This window comes from Sus scrofa, chromosome 15, assembly GCF_000003025.6.
Source record: "Sus scrofa isolate TJ Tabasco breed Duroc chromosome 15, Sscrofa11.1, whole genome shotgun sequence".
Lineage (NCBI taxonomy): Eukaryota > Metazoa > Chordata > Mammalia > Artiodactyla > Suidae > Sus > Sus scrofa.
This window is the reverse complement of record NC_010457.5, coordinates 4,146,415-4,163,168: the sequence shown is the minus strand read 5'-3', so window position 1 is coordinate 4,163,168 and position 16,754 is coordinate 4,146,415. Positions and strand designations below refer to the sequence as shown.

At 33.6% G+C, this 16,754-nt stretch overlaps 1 protein-coding gene across 13 annotated transcripts in view; it reads right to left on the bottom strand.

Moving 5' to 3' along the window:
• Positions 1-16,754, bottom strand: part of ORC4 (origin recognition complex subunit 4) — a 79,794-nt gene that overhangs the window by 13,164 nt on the left and 49,876 nt on the right. For 11 of the 13 annotated variants that reach the window (XR_002339407.1, XM_003133249.4, XM_005671603.3 and 8 more), the window contains 5 exons: positions 13,424-13,499; positions 12,890-12,975; positions 9,763-9,811; positions 7,957-8,108; positions 3,940-4,113 (listed from right to left, as the gene is read on the bottom strand). Coding sequence is in view for 11 of the 13 variants with exons in the window: in XM_003133249.4 (XP_003133297.1) it covers positions 3,940-4,113; positions 7,957-8,108; positions 9,763-9,811; positions 12,890-12,975; positions 13,424-13,499 (537 nt within the window). In the remaining 2 variants the exon portion in view is untranslated. Of the gene's footprint in view, positions 1-3,939; positions 4,114-7,956; positions 8,109-9,762; positions 9,812-11,248; positions 11,311-12,889; positions 12,976-13,423; positions 13,500-14,418; positions 14,520-16,754 lie in introns of those variants that run through there. The other 2 variants (XR_002339408.1, XM_021076123.1) reach the window with 2 other exon arrangements.

Genomic DNA, 16,754 nt, shown 5'->3' with positions numbered 1-16,754 from the left:
ATACTGAAATGAGAGCACTTAAGAAAATTAATGAAAAACACATGTTGATAAATTTTCTCTTTAAGAATTCAGATTATTTTTAAAAAACAATACTTGCTTTTCTTTTACATGATGCTTCAAAGGGTTAATCTCTACTTCATCTTTCTGCTCATCTCTATACTTTAAGAGGTCTGAATTCCATTCACTTTCCTTCCGCAAACTATCACTTTTTTGCTTCCAAAAGTACCCAGTCTGCCTTAAAAACAAATCTAAAAGATCTATATGTGAGAGCTATATGTGTATTTAAAAAAAGCTCTTAAACATTTTAATTTCACCTTGATTCAAACACTATAAACTACCTGAGGATAAAGCTATTATCACAACCCCTTATTGGATGTCTATTATATTTAACTGGTTGTGATAGTCACTGAAGATGTTAAATCTTGGATTTTGAAACATGACTGAATTTCTTTTCACACTGGATTGAAAACTCCTTTATGGCTGGCTCAGAAAATGATATAAGGAAAATGGGACAGAAACTGACCAACCGACATCACCCCTTACAGGAACAAGGGGAAAATTCCGATTCAGGGAAGCTGACATATTCCCTTTTCACTGATGAGCACATGAGTAGCAATTACAGAAACAAATTCTTAATGTGCTCACTACCATTTGTTTGGCCAGTGCCCTCTTCACAGGTAGTTTTAAGGATTTTAAGTAATTTAGGATTACACGTGTACCTCAGGACTCATGCTGCTCAAGGGATAACTTAGTCGTAGCAACATACGTACTACATCTTCTAGTCTGTTCCTGCTAAGTATTCTCACCTTTTGTTAACTAAACAGGGAAGGTGAAGACAGTAAGCAGATCTTTCTTGAACTTAGCCACAGTACTCTGTGGGAATTAGCTTTAAGGAAAATTAGCTATGGTCTTTTTAGATGCTTTTTTATAGGGAGATCTTTCTTATACTGCCATGCTGAGACAGTGTTTACCCTTATTTATGTATTTGACTCACTTAGGGTAGGGCTAAAACAAACATTCAAGTTAGGCAGGATGTCCGGGTTCAAGCCTATCCTGAAGATATTTCTTGGACGAAATTCCATAGGCAACCTTTTATTTATACCATTGCTTTTGGTTTAACCTTGGAATTAGAAAAACCTGCTGCACAGTCAGCACTGAGTGAAAGGATAGCTCCTTTAATGTGCCAATGCACTTTTTGGTCAGGGCCTCTGGCCATGGTGCTGACTTTTTTCCCCCTAGGGAAGCTCATTTATTAGCATACACTCAAGGGGAGGTGACAAATGATGCCTAGGAGAGGTCAAGAAAATACTACAATCAAGACACAAACTCCAGTGGTTCAATTCTACATTACAAAAAAACCTACAAGATTATCAGAAAGATGACAAGATAGTGCTCACATTCAGTCCTACCATCCAGCCCCTAAATTCAGTGATATAAGATCAGCAAAAAAGGACCAAAAACCTAAGGGCTAGCCATTGTTCTACCACATGCTTACCATTTTCTGAGTCATCTAGTAAACTCACCATCTACTTCCTTTATATACTTGAAACATCCACTCTAAGATACTCAATAGCTGGGAAGGACGGAAAGATGGATGACAACACAGCACAACCTGGGCTTATGTGGTCATTTTAGGAAAAGAAAGTGAGTAGGGATAAAAATAATAAAAGCCTTAGGAAAGCAAAGACATTTAAACACTATGAAAAACTGCATTTGATCACCAAAGCAATCAGAAAAACACATTGTTGTAACAAGACAATCGGTTTAGGAGTAGTAGAAGGTGCAAGTCTATGAGGCACTCCAAAGTGGATTCAGAGGCCAAAGATCAAGAGCTCTGATCCACTCCAGACCTACATAAAGGAAGAGACAGTGTGAGAGTACTATGAAGTGTTTTTTTTTTTTTTTTTTTTTTTTTTTTTTTTTTTGTCTTTTTGCTATTTCTTTGGGCCGCTCCCCGCGGCATATGGAGGTTCCCAGGCTAGGGGTCCAATCGGAGCTGTAGCCACCAGCCTACGCCAGAGCCACAGCAACGCGGGATCCAAGCCGAGTCTGCAACCTACACCACAGCTCACGGCAACGCCGGATCCTTAACCCACTGAGCAAGGGCAGGGACCGAACCCGCAACCTCATGGTTCCTAGTCGGATTCGTTAACCACTGCGCTACGACGGGAACTCCCCTATGAAGTGTTCTTAAAGCATGGAATTTTATAATTAAATATAGTATCAAGAAGAACTTCTGTGAGCTAATAAATATGAGCCCATGGCAAAATTAATTTGGGCAAGAGGCTGGAAGGGAGGACCCACACCTAATTACATCACAGCACAATATCTGGGTATTAAGGATAAAGTCAATCATTTTGACATATAATTCTATATAGTTATATTAGGAAAAATAATATGGAATAAAAAATTAGAACAAAGTTAAAAAAGATAACCAAAGAATAATATTTAAGGTTTGAATCCTTTATGTAAATATAAATTTAGCATGTATATAAGATCTGATATGCTATGAACCAAATAATTACTTTGCAGTAAAAGGAGGAAAGATGAACATGGACATGCAGGAAAATTCTACCTTTTACTGTGTATTCTCATGCACAGATTAGAATTTGTTTAGTAAACTTAATTTAAAAAATGTGTCAAAATTAACAGTGCTTACATAAGCAGCCTATATTTTAAAATCAATATGAGAATCAAGTTTGTTATGCAAGATGAGTAAGTTTTGGAGGTCTGATTGTTCAGAAATGTGACTATGGTTAACAATACAGTACTATAGTCTTGAAATCTGCTTAGAGAATAGAACTTAATTGTTTTACCCACATCCCCTACCAAAAAAAAAAAAAAAAAAAAAAAAAGAAACCCATGTGAGGTAATGAACAGTTACAGATTGTGGTATTTTACAATGCAGAAACATATTAAAACATAGTTGCACACCTTAAATATAAACAATTTCTAATTTGTCAATTATACCTCAACAAAGATGGGGAAAAAGAAGAATCATTCAAGAGCAACATAAATGCAAATTCTCACGTTTAATTTGGTATTGATACTTGAGATTTTATAGTAAAAAGAATATAACCTATCGCAATCAGTGAATATAGAGTGTTTAAGCAGATCTAATCATCCTTACTAATTGGTATTTAACATTAAGACCAGTTTTTTCCAATTCTTTCAAAACTATGGACTCTTTATATTACTTTCCACTTTCACAGGACCAATATTTTTGAAGGGTTTTAACATGTGAGGTTTATTCAGTAACACTTTTTCAATCACGTTATTAAACACATCCACATACATACACTCTCTCTTCTCCCTGCCAACTAAAATTTATCAGTGTAAGATAAACTGATGGTAGTATGCTTAGTTAATATAACAATGGTCTGTACAAGTTAGGCTGTTCAACTTTAGTATAAATAAATTTGCAGAGTCCACAGGTTTACTAAATGTTTAGAACAACACATGAATGTGCATTTGTAACTTAAGACCCAATGTAAATAATATAACCAAGGGTGCCTCTTAATAGACCCACTGAGAAAAATGCTGTAGTTGTTGATGAGAATGAAAATAAAAAATCCACATTAGATAGGTAGTTATTACCTTTAAGCAGGTAATATATTTCTAAAATTGTAAAACAAAGAGAATAAATAGCGATAAAAATTCATTAACAAAATAATCTAAAATATAAACGAGGTATGAATAAAACAAATCTCAAAGCTTTTTTGAGAAAAAAATGTCTAGGAGGTATGACATTTCAACTATTTTTTAAAAGAAATTACACACAAAAAAGTATAATTTGTATTAATGCAGTTTTATGCCACAGTAATATTAGAAACATTATGCTAATTCATAAATTTTAAAAATTTCCAAGTTTTAATTGCTTTCAAATGATATAACAAGACATAACAATTACTTTAACATTATTGTCTTTTTCCAAACTACCTGAACATTCTCATTCCACTTCTCAGCGAAAATCTTGTCTGGAAATACTGCAGGTAGAGATAATTGTTCTTTAAATATTTTAAGATACTGTGGAAAACCAAATGAATTCATTAAGTGTATCTGCCGGTGAGAAAATCGTGACTTCACTCTTTTTTCTAAGAGTTCCAAAATATCCTTAAAAACAAACAAAAATCACCATGAGATGCATGTTTAAAATAACCATACCAATGTTAGAGATATAATTATTTGAAATATCACTTATACTTAGCAATGCTTATACTATAATATAAAATTAAGCATTAAAAAAATTTACGCAAGCTTCTGAAAACCCTAATTATTCCCTTGAGCTACTTAGATTTACAATGCAGTAGAAGTAAGAGGAGCCTGTAAAAAAAATTTTGTCTTTTTTAGGGCCACACCTACAGCATATGGAAGTTCCCAGGCTAGGGGTCAAATTGGGGCTGTAGCTGCTGCCCTACACCACAGCCACAGAAACACAGGATCCGAGCCACATCTGTAACCTACATGATAGTTCACAGCAATGCTGGGTCCTTAACCCCACTGAGCAAGGCCAGGGATCAAACCTGTGTCCTCGTCAATACTAGAGGGGTTCATTACCACTGAGCCATGACAGAAACTCCTAAAAATATTTTTAATATCAGCTACTTTTAGTCCTCATCCAAGCATCTGTAGGCCTGGTGATGTCATGCCTTTTTCAGCTAATCTTTAACACTGCAAGACAAACAATAATTGCTAAAAATTATAACTATAATAAATAGTTACATGACACAGAAATATCAAGAGTTTAAATAAGGGATTTCATATATTCTACAAAGAATTCAGATTAAAAAATTAAGATAATAAAATGTAGTTAGACTTATTAACTAACATGCATGAAAATTTAAACATCTTCATTGTTTTATGTGACAAAGACTTGAGAAGCAGCATGTGTAATGGAGAAAAGTTCATTTCACTAACCTAAACAAATTTAAGCTGAAGCCATGCTGGACTTAAGGAACAAAGTATGGAAGAGGAAACTGGTAGAAACACAACATGACATTGGTAAATGATCTGTCTTTTGGCTTTCTTATAGTAATATTTGAGAAACTACTTTTATTTGTGCTATATTTTCCCTTAAGAAGTGAGGGATCAAGTTTGGTGTCAATTTTCTATTTAAAAAAAAAAAAAGCTGGAGTTGCCGTCATGGCGCAGTGGTTAACGAATCCAACTAGGAACCATGAGGTTGCGGGTTCGATCCCTGCCCTTGCTCAGTGGGTTGGCGATCCGGAGTTGCCATCAGCTGTGGTGTAGGTTGCAGATGTGGCTCGAATCCCGAGTTGCTCTGGCTCTGGCATAGGCTGGTGGCTACAGCTCTGATTAGACCCCTAGCTTGGGAACCTCCATGTGCCACAGGAGTGGCTCAAGAAAAGGCAAAAAGACAAAAAAAAAAAAAAAAAAAGGTTGTGGTCATGCCCAGAAATATAAATTTTTAAATCTACCCAGGTGATTCTAAGAAACCAATGATATAGACAAAAAAATTACAGTGATCAAAAAGCATCACTGAGGAGTTCCCGTTGTGGGGCAGCAGAAATGAATCCGACTAGCATATAAGGATATAGGTTCGATCCCTGACCTCGCTCAGGGGGTTAAAGGATCTGGCATTGCCAGTGAGCTGTGACACAGGTTGCAGATGTGGCTCAGATCCTGTGTTGCTGTGGTTGTAGTGTAGGCCAGCAGCAGTAGCTCCAGTTTGACCCCTAGTCTGGGAACTTCCATATGCTGCAGGTGCAGCCCTGCAAAACAAACAAACAAAAGGCATCATGGTTAATTGGGAAAAGAAGACAGGAAAGATCAATAGCTTGGGGCTACAGAGGAAAAGGCGAGTAAAAAAAGGTGAAATGTTTTTATAGGTTAAAGAAAGATATAGTACCAACCTAAGAGAATTAAAAGTTATGTTTAGAGACAGAAATATTATACATTTATTTTCTTCTAAGGAACAGTTCTAGATTACCGAAAAAAGTAGAGAGTTGAATGGTAGTGGAAGCAACACTGTGCAAGCAGTAATTAAGAGCCTGAATTTGGGAATGGAAAGAGATGGAAGTAAAATTTTTTTTTTTTTTTTTTTTTTTTTGGTCTTTTTAGGGCCACACACATAGCATATGGAGGATCCCAGGGTAGGGGTCAAATGAGAGCTGTAGCTGCTGGCCTATGCTACAACGACAGCAACAGATCTGAGCCGCATCTGCAACCTACACCACAGCTCAAGGCAATGTTGGATCCTTAACCCACCAAGCAAGGCCAGGGATTGAACCTGCATCCTCAGGGATACATACTAGTCAGATTTGTTTCCACTGAGCCACAACAGGAACTCCAGGGAAGTAAAAGAATTTTAGAAGTGAACAGTAACTGATATTTTGGTACTGGACAGTATTGACAGAATATTGCTAATGTGGGGATAGAGGGAATAGTGAAGAAAAAATTTACAGCCATAGGGGAAGAGGTTATTTGCTGGCAAGATCTTTACTTCATCTATCCTTTTCCTCTTTCCCTAAAAACATGGACATATAGATAGACTTAGACTTAAATTACACAGCTGGAGAATTATATATTCAAAATAAAAAGAGCCTCTGATAACACTGCTAAGGCTGTATTAACCCTTTAATTATTTGGTCCCTCACTGGGTCAGACAGCATTTGCCACTGTCAAACTGCCAAAGGAATTTTTAGCAAGAAGGAACTCACTTCCTTAACCCCTGTGATAGACTGCGAAAAATGAAGTGGGGCAGGAGGATGAAAGCTATAGAAGCATAGCAACCATGGCATAATAGAGGTGACTCTATACCAGTTTTAACTGAGTTCAATAAGAAAGTTCAGGAGTTCCCGTCGTGGTGCAGTGGTTAACAAATCCGACTAGGAACCATGAGGTTGCGGGTTCGATTCCTGCCCTGCACAGTGGGTTAAGGATCTGGCGTTGCCATGAGCTGTGGTGTAGGTCGCAGACACGGCTGGGATCCCGCGTTGCTGTGGCTCTGGCATAGGCCGGTGGCTACGGCTGCAATTAGATCCCTAGCCTGGGAACCTCCATATGCCGCGGGAGCGGCTCAAGAAAAGGCAAAAAGACAAAAAAATACAAAATAAATAAAAAAATAAGAAAGTTCATACCAGGAGTAAAAGAAGGTAAACACATCACTTCATGGCCTTTTAGCTAAGGTCACGTGGTGTATCTGTGCTTATCAGTTTAATATCTGATACATCCTCTGAGGACAATGAATTAAATAGATTTTTGGAACAAGGAAATGGAACAGAAGCTTACTCCATCCACTCCATCCACTGACCTGGTATTGCAGTACTTTTAGGAACAGTGCTCCCCCTTAGTGTAAGAATTTAAATTTTTTTCTTTTTTAAAAAGGTGGTGAAGACAAAAAGAGCTACATAAGCTATCTGATGGTACCCAAGGTTCAACATGTATGGAGTCATCTTCACAACGTAATGTGATAGTGACAGTAAGACTGTGGTTAGAATAATTCTAAAATCCCCCAAGGAGCAAAGGAGCTGCTATCTACTATTGACAGATTGAAAAAAAACAGTTCCTTCCATTTCTGGAGATGTAAACTTACAAAGCTGAAACAGTATCATTTCAATTTAAAATGATGAGCATTTTCAAAACATGAAAATAATCTTAAATGTAAAAAGAAACTATTAGCAATTTTTATAAAATGATGGTGAGATTATATACAAATCTATTTACTAATGTAAAAATTACATTTATTAGCTTACTCTCACATCACATTTTTTTAGTGATTCCATTGAAGGGAGAAAGTTATTAGTTTATGAGCATGTGTGAAAAATATTTTCTTGCTTTCCTCCGTTTGAACTGGAGTGGGAAAAATGTACCAGGCACTGATGAAACACATTTCAAAAATGACTACATAGTGACTAAGTCAGTAAAAGTAAACTTTAATTTTTTTGCTTTTATATTCTAAATATTATAGTCAATTTTTAAAATAGAAAGACTTACCAATCTACATGTAAGACCAATAACTGCTACTGGAGTTTGTGCAGACTGAGAAATGTCAAAAAGATTATAGAGGAGTGTTTGGTTTTTATGATGAGTGAAAAGATCAAATTCATCTAATACGAAGATCACTGGGCAACTACTAGTCCGGTCACCTAAAATAAAATGTTTTATATTAACATGAAGTTATATCACATTTCTTAAATTTCCTAACCATTTACTACATTTCATTTTTTAAGATCAATTCAACAAATATATATTGACAACCTGCTTTAGGAGAGGACATTTACCAATACACGTACCCTTATTCAACAACAAAAAATATTCTCAAGATAGCCCCTACTGCCCTCAAGTACTTCATAGTCTAATTACTAGCCTCTAGACGTTTTTACTGATGAAAAGTTAAAATCATTTAAATGACTGGAGAGTACTGCTTTTTAAATTATGTAAATTCTTAAAAGAATTAAAGCTTACACTATTTTAAGTTCAGCAAAAGCCACTTTTAACTCCTGATGCTAAGTTTAACATTTCAATAATAGAGAAAAGTTCAGTATGACTCTATGGATTTATTTTTCTCATCACAATGATGCAAACTATTTCAGCATAAGAAATCACTACTATCTAAGGTCTAAGCCTTTATACTTGCATAAACAAGTGGGAAAAAAAAAAAGCCTGATAAGGAGGTACTGACTCTAATAGGTAATAAAATATATGCAGTAACCTAAATGACATTAAAACCATGAAGACTACTCAAAAGTTTAGAAACAGACTCATATAATAGAGAAATTTAGTTTCTTGACAAATATCATATAACATGTCAACAAGAAAAGTGGTTTATTCAGCATCTGATCTTCACTTTATACCTTACCAAATTATTTAAGTATATGTAGTGGATGAAAATATAAGTGAATATCTTCAAAATATGAAGGAGAGAAAAAATTTGACTATGTAAAAATTTTTAAACTTTAAAGGTCCAAACCAAATTTAAGAAAATTCCCCAAAGTATGAGATAACCAAAATAAGACAAAGAACAAGAAACGCACAAACTATGAAATATCAGTGGCCAATTAAAATATGATAGGAGCATCATCAGTACCTAAATTATGCATATTAAGCTAAAATAATTTTTTTCTATTAAAAAGGCAAAATGAAAATAAATGTTGAGGTTGTAGAGAAAAAAGTACTTTTACATATGCTCAGAAGATGGATCTTCTTAAAAAAAAAAAGAAAATGGATCTTCTAGAATAATTTGGTAATTAATATTTATTCTTTTAAATGTGAACATTTCAATCCCTAATTCTACACATTAAAATTTATCTCAGGAAATATCTGGATGAGCTTTTAAGCATTTCTTCCTAATTATACAAAATTAGAAATAAAAGCTGTTAACTGGTGACTATTAAGTTATAATTTATTATACATAGAATTTTAAATTATAGTTAATTTACATTTTAAAAATGGAATATATGAGCACCATAAGAATGATGATGCACTTCAATATTTACTGACATGGAAATATGCTTACAACATACTGCAAGTGAAAAGACATATACTGCAAAACAAAAAAGAAGAAATTTTATTCTTATAAAAAATTATGTCTATACCAATGATATACTGCAGGTGAAAAGATATGAAATTCAAAGTTAATTGGAATAATCACTATTTTAGGGATTATCACTATCATTATTTTATTCTTTTTTCTATTTATTTTATCTTTTGTTTTATAAAAGCATGTATTGTATTTTTAATGAAGGGAAAAATAAAAGTAAACAAATATCTTTTAATATTGTTAAGTATGCTAATATTTACCTTTTTTTAAAGCTTCCAGAAGAAATGAGAGATTTTCAGCAAAGCTTCCCTGAATAACAAAAAAATATACCATGACTAGATGTTTAGTGAAATAAAATATACAGAGAGATATAGACAACTGTGTATCTAATATTTTCTAGTAAATTAAGAGTCATTAGCCAGAATCTGAGCTGAATATGTTTCTATGCTTACAATCTAAACCTTAAATATAAAAAGAGATGGGGGCATAGCACTGAAAAAGGCATTATTATGTCATGTTCAAAATTTTACATTTTCTGGATAAAATCCCTAAAACTCTTTATTTAAAGGTAGTTTTAAAGGGCAGTTTATCCTAATTACAGTTAGAGAACAAGAAATTCATTGCACTTTGTATTTTCAAACATTGCCTAAATGAGTCTCTTGAAAGTCTAAAACTTGTAGTACTAAAAAAAAAGAGCGATGCAAAAGGAAAAGGGAGAAGAAATCTGCCTCAAATATTAGATAATACAACAGTGTTTCTCTATTCGAGAGCATATTATGGAATCTGTATATATCATATCCAATTTGACTGTTTACTTGGAACACAGCCAAAACATTTTTGCATACAACTTAAATATGCTGGATGGAAATTAATGGAGTAGCAGATGCATTATCCAGATGTCCTAGCTTGTGGATAAAGGCCCCATTAAAATATTTTTTCAATGAAGTCATTAATTTTCACTTCATTCAGATTTTTTAATTTAAAGAAAGAGCCAAATTTGAATTTAAGATGTAAAGGAGAAAGGCCACCCATTTGTTTGTTTCCCACTGATATAAAATAGCATAATAGGTTTTAAAGAGCTTCTACATATTTTGTGATGATTACATGCTGTCAAGTCAATACTATTCCAAGGAAGTCAAGGCAAGAGGTATTTATCATAATGTAAACAAATGCTCAGAGACAATCTAATGCAAAATCAGTGGTCAGAGTTACTCAAAGGTTGCTTGTTTTTTGATATTTCTTTTAAAGACTATTATACCTGACACTAAGTATAGGTACATACTTAGGTAAATTCATATGCATATAAGAATTTATTTAAATAAGATGTATATATATGAATACACACATATATGTGCATATATATGTGTATGTTTTTGATATATATAAAAGAATATACAAGTTTGCTATAAGTGTATCAAAACAGAAAGACTCTCGGTTAAATTACTTCGTTCTTAACGTTCGGCCTTTGTCATTTCACAACTTTAGGCAACTAATTATGTTCTCTGAGCCTCAGGTGCCTATTGGTATAGCGCAAAAGTTAAACTAATAATCTGTGTATGTGATGATTATGATAACAAAGGTGATAACTAGGATGATAATCAACTGTGCCTTTTTTCTTATGAATCTAATATGAATAGCTCTGTTTACAAAGGTCAGAAACACTAATCAAGTGGAAACCAAAAGCCAAACTGAGTTTATATAGTAGTAACTCTTTTTAGCCAAGCAGGCCACTATCTTTAACATTACATTCTGGACAGGAGGTAGAACAGATTTGCAGAAGGAGCATTTTGAACTTGCACTTCAAAGATCTGCAAAAAATGGAAGGGTTACACATGATTGGCTCAACTTTTTATAGATAATTTTTAAAGAATAAAATTACTAAATGCTAGGAGGCTTACACAACCATGGCAGTGTTACTATATTGCAGAGTACACAGTTTAGAGATTAGAGTGATATGACTACATAATCACCAGTGACCAGAAAATGAACTTGGAACATATACAACCCACTTCATTTGCATTAAGCAGATGGGTCATTTCATCATGAAAATTAAGGCAGCTGCAAGTTAAGTAAATCCTGTTTCCTTGGCTTTATAAATTAAGGGATAGGTAAAAAGTTTAATGAAAGTTCCAAAAAATTTCTAACCAATTTAAGTTATTGATGTTTACTGTCCTGAGACTCCAAGCTGCTTATGGTAATGAGACATGGCTAACTTTCTGAGAACATTTATTTTTTGTCCTTTTACGGTTGTACCCATGGCATATGGAGGTTTGCAGGCTAGCGGTCAATCAGAGTTGTAGCCTCCAGCCTACACCACAGCCAAATCAACGCCAGATCCGAGCAGCATCTGCCACCCACACCACAGCATGTGGCAATTCTGTATCCTTAACTCATGAGTGAGACAAGGGATCGAGCCCATATCTTCATGGATACTAGTTGGTTCTTAACCTGCTGAACTGCAAAGGAAACTCCTCTCTTAGAACATTTTAATAGCAAGAGACAACTGACATTTGCATAGTAATTACCATCCAATTTAAAAAAAAAATCATAAATGATGTTTAATGCTTCTTTTCATTTTTAGAATAATCTGTGAAGAATAATAAAATAATGCTCATCTAATAGGTGAGGAATCAGTAATTCAAAGACATTCATTAGCCATGATCACCAGGTAGTCAATAATTGTAAGGCAAGACTCAAATCCACTTTTTGTAGCTTCAAATTCAGTACATTTTTCGCTACTTCCATGCTATCCAAGTTTTATACGACTAGAAATGGACTGCTATAAGACTAGAAATGGACTGTTAGCAGGTAGTATTTTTAAGAACATATTGTTCTATCTCCAAGGATAGACAATCAGAATATTACAGATAAAGAAACAAACAGATATCATATTATCAACATAAAACTGGATTTCTTAGCTAGTTATAGCTAGTATAATCTGCTTCAAAAAATGTAAACATAAAGATTTGATAAATAAATGCATCCTAGTACAAGTGTACCTTCTTTTTTTTTTCTTTTTAGGGCAGCACTTGCAGCATACGGAGGTTCCCCAGGTTAGGGGTCGAATCGGAGCTCAGCTGCTGGCCTAGGCCACAGCAATGTGGGATCTAAGCCGCATCTGCGACTTAAACCACAAGTCACCACAATGCAGGATCCTTAACCCATTGAGCGAGGCCAGGGATCGAACCCACAACCTCATGGTTCCTAGTTGGATTTGTTTCTGCTGTGTCACGACAGGAATTCCCAAGTGTATGTTCTTATAACAGGAACCTTGCATATTTCAATTTAGAATTTCTGAACCCTTCCTAGTCTTCCAAATATAAAAATATCTTTTACACAAATTTGACGTTGATGCTTATTTAATAAAGGAACAAAAATTATACTTACAAAAACTTTATCTCCGACTACATTTTCCAGATTTAATTGCCTTGTAATTTCCTTTAGGGCAATTTTATCATTGATTTGAAGCAGTCCTGAAATAAAACCCATTTAAATGTATTTAGTTAAAACTAAATAGGTATTTGATACAGTGCAGCTTATTTTCTAGTCAAATAAATTTTCTAATGCTTTTTAAAATTTAGCTATAAAGAAAAAAGTCAAAGCCTTTTAGTTTACATTATTTCCTTTTAAAAACTCAACAGTTAAGATAATTAATAGACTCAAAGAACCATCTTCCATGGGGTTAGTGTTATTTTTTTTAAAAATAAAGACAAAAAATTAGGAGACCTGTGTGCCAACTTTATTAATATTTTTTTAACTTCTAAAAATATTGTGTGTAATATGCTAAAGCAAAAGTTGTTAAACAAGGATCTAGTTTTTATATCATGCAAATGTAAATCATATGAGTAAATTTAGCTGCAGAATATAAAAAGCTCACATGGCTTATATCAAATTCCAATGGCAAAATGATGACATACTTACCATTTAGGTGAACTTGCAATACATTTTCACTCACTTCTTCCACTTCCATTAGTTCTTTCAAAGCATGGTTTATTAACTAAATAATATTAAAAAGTTTATAAAGTATTTAATAATAAATAAAAGATGATAAGCCCATATTCTTTTTTAAACTCTGAGTAACAGGAACAGAATATAAATAGACCGGCATTAAAAATTAACCAATAAATCTGCAGATTATTTACAGATAAAATGTTTAACTAGAACTTTTAATGTTTGACTCTTAGGATGCCAGAGCCAGGACTGATGCCACACTCTTTAAATCAGCTATACAAACTTCTAACAAATGTTTAGAAATAACCCTTAAGTTTTCAAAAAAATACTTCTCTACAAGTCACATAAAATTATGGCCGCATAAGAACTTTGGGTCTCAGTCAGTTCTTATATTTGGTTCTCTGCAAAATCATCACTGAAATCCATTAAAAGCTATTGAAAACAAGTACCAGGACAATGCTAAATGATTGCAAAATGTTGACCCCCAATACATCAATTTCTATGAAATACTGTGAACCATTCTGTTACCCTGAAATAAAAATGAAAAAAGAAATACCAAGGAGTTCTCATGTGGCACAAGAGATTAAAGATCCAGCACTGTCACTGCTGTGGCATGGGTTCGATTCCTGCCCCAAGCACTTCCACATGCCACGGGTGCAGCCAAAACAAACAAACAAACAAACAAACAAAAAACAATAGAAGAAGAAAAAGAAAAGGAAAAACCAAGAAGTTATCTCGTTAAGTTGAAAAAGCCATGTTGCCCTGTCAGTTGCTAGGTAAGCAGAGAATGCCCTTATTAAAGAAATTTAAAGCATACATAAAAAAATTATTACAACTAACACCATACTTAAAATATAACAGTAATTAGTACTAAAATTATATCCACATAGTGTTACACCACCTTAAACTGTTCAATTATAAAGCCCATATTTTTATTACTATAGGTTTCTATGTCACATACTTACATTTTTTATATTTTAATTTGTGAATCTTATCACTCATACTGCAATATCATATACATTTCTTCATATTAATACTGCATATATTTTCTTAAATTTGAAAATGACTAGAATTCAGAGAAACCAAAAAGCTTTGTAAAAGGAAGAGTAAAGGTGGATTATTCTTTCTAATATTAAAGTAGAAACAGCAGGGTACTATCACAAAATATATAGACTAGGACATTAGGCTATATATACAAGAAAATTGGTAATGATGACACCAAAATTTAGTGAGGACAAAAAGGATTAATCAACAAAGGCACCGAGACACCTGGTAAGCTAAATTTGTAAAACAAAATATTATTTGTACTTGTAATATTCTACCTCTATTGGTCACTACAACATCTCTGGGCAATATGAAGAGGTAACCCTCATTTCAAATTATTAGGCTTCATAACAGGCTATCAAACATACTAGCTATTCCTGGTATATTTGTATGCAAATGGAATTCTACCTTGGATCATAGGTGTAAATCCTCCTTCAAAAGATAATCTCTACATATCAACTGACATGTATGAATAAAAGCCCAGCAGAGAAGCTACATTCGTTATAGAAAACTGTCAGATGACAATGGTACTCCTCTGTCTTTGGATCACGTTGGACTCTATCACAATAGTTAGGCCCCAGGTGGTGCAAACTTGGGTCACTCAAAATATGGCTTTTGCTGTTTTTTCCTAGTAATCTGCTATGTTCTTGCCCCCACCTCTTGATATTTCACTTACATAATATTTATATTTCCCTAGCTCTGATTTTGTGTTTAAAATCATTTTATGTTTGAGGAATTGTTCAAAACCATTTCAAATTTTTTACAGAATGAAACAGGGTTAATAGTACCTTCACTATGCATATGCATAGTTACAACAGGTTTATATTCTTTCCACTGAATTTAGTTTAACACCAAATTACTATGATTTGTCTGAATTAGCTCACAAATTTTTATACGTGTGTGGTCTGAAATGATAATTTAAATGTATTAGCAAGTAGGTCTTCAAATAACAATTTTAGTCCAATCTGGATATTGCTAAAATTTTCTGTGTCATCAGCTAGGTAACCAATCATATAATTTTAGTTTGTTTCAAGAAACAATGTCATCTTTTCAGATATTTTAAAATAAATCTACACTACAAAAAATTTAGTAGGTTATTAATGTTATGCTAACCAGCGTAACTAATTTGACTACCAAGGTTCCACATTCTTTGTAGCTAAAAATTAATTTTACAAACATACTAGCATAGTTTGCTTAGAATTGCCAATATACAGAGTTTTTTATGCTCACCTATTCCTATTCCCAAATACTTTCATGAACACAAGATCCAACAGTATGCAACTAGAAGAAACATCGACTAGAAGGAACATCCTACTTAACCATCCAGCAAGTTTCTTTGTCTACAGAAATTTCTATGTAGAAGAGTATTTTCCAGGGTCCAATCTGTCATTTGGAACCACATCTACTTTGAAAACAAAATGTTTGAAATACAGCAAACCACACTATGTGTTTATCAATTAACTATAGATTTTGAATTTTTGTATTTTAGATAGTTTGGCTAAGGGTAATGTTTTAAATATACTGTAATCTTATTTTTAAAATTCAAATTTATATAACTATATTGATGATGTTACTAATGTATGATTATATTGATATGATATACATAATTATACTAATTATACTACATAATAATACTCTTATCTAAGTATAACCTATTTTATATCTCAGGATACTTGCACACACAACAAATCACCAAAGTGGCAGGAGTTAAACAATGCTTCTCAGCTTTCTGACCTCTCCTCTCAATACTGGAGTGCAGCAGGAATAAATTACTTTGTACCAAAATAGAATACAAGATAAAGGATTCTTCCATATTCCAGTTAAGTCACACTAGATAATTGGCTCCAAAGCACCAGAACAGGGCTCTGGCTTAAGAAGTAACAACAACTGGATAAACTGTCAGCTTGTCAAGAATATTCTATCCATTTTATTAACTCATAAATACTATGTCTTAAAGTCTGTCTTCTTTAAATCTGAGTAAATAGAAAAAATATAGGAGTTCATAAAAAGATGATATAACATGAAAGGGAACAGCAAGTTGATGAAAAGATTAATTACTACTAAAATTATGTATTTTAGGTAATACATGTTTTGAGCAATTTAAGATAGAATCAGACAAATACAAAACAGTAGACTAAGAATGTATGCAACAAAGAGCTAGACAAGAAGGACTGTTAGAAAACTAAAATGCAGTATCACATTAGAAAAAGCAAACAGGGGAGTTCCCATCATGGCTCAGTGGTAACAAACCTGACTA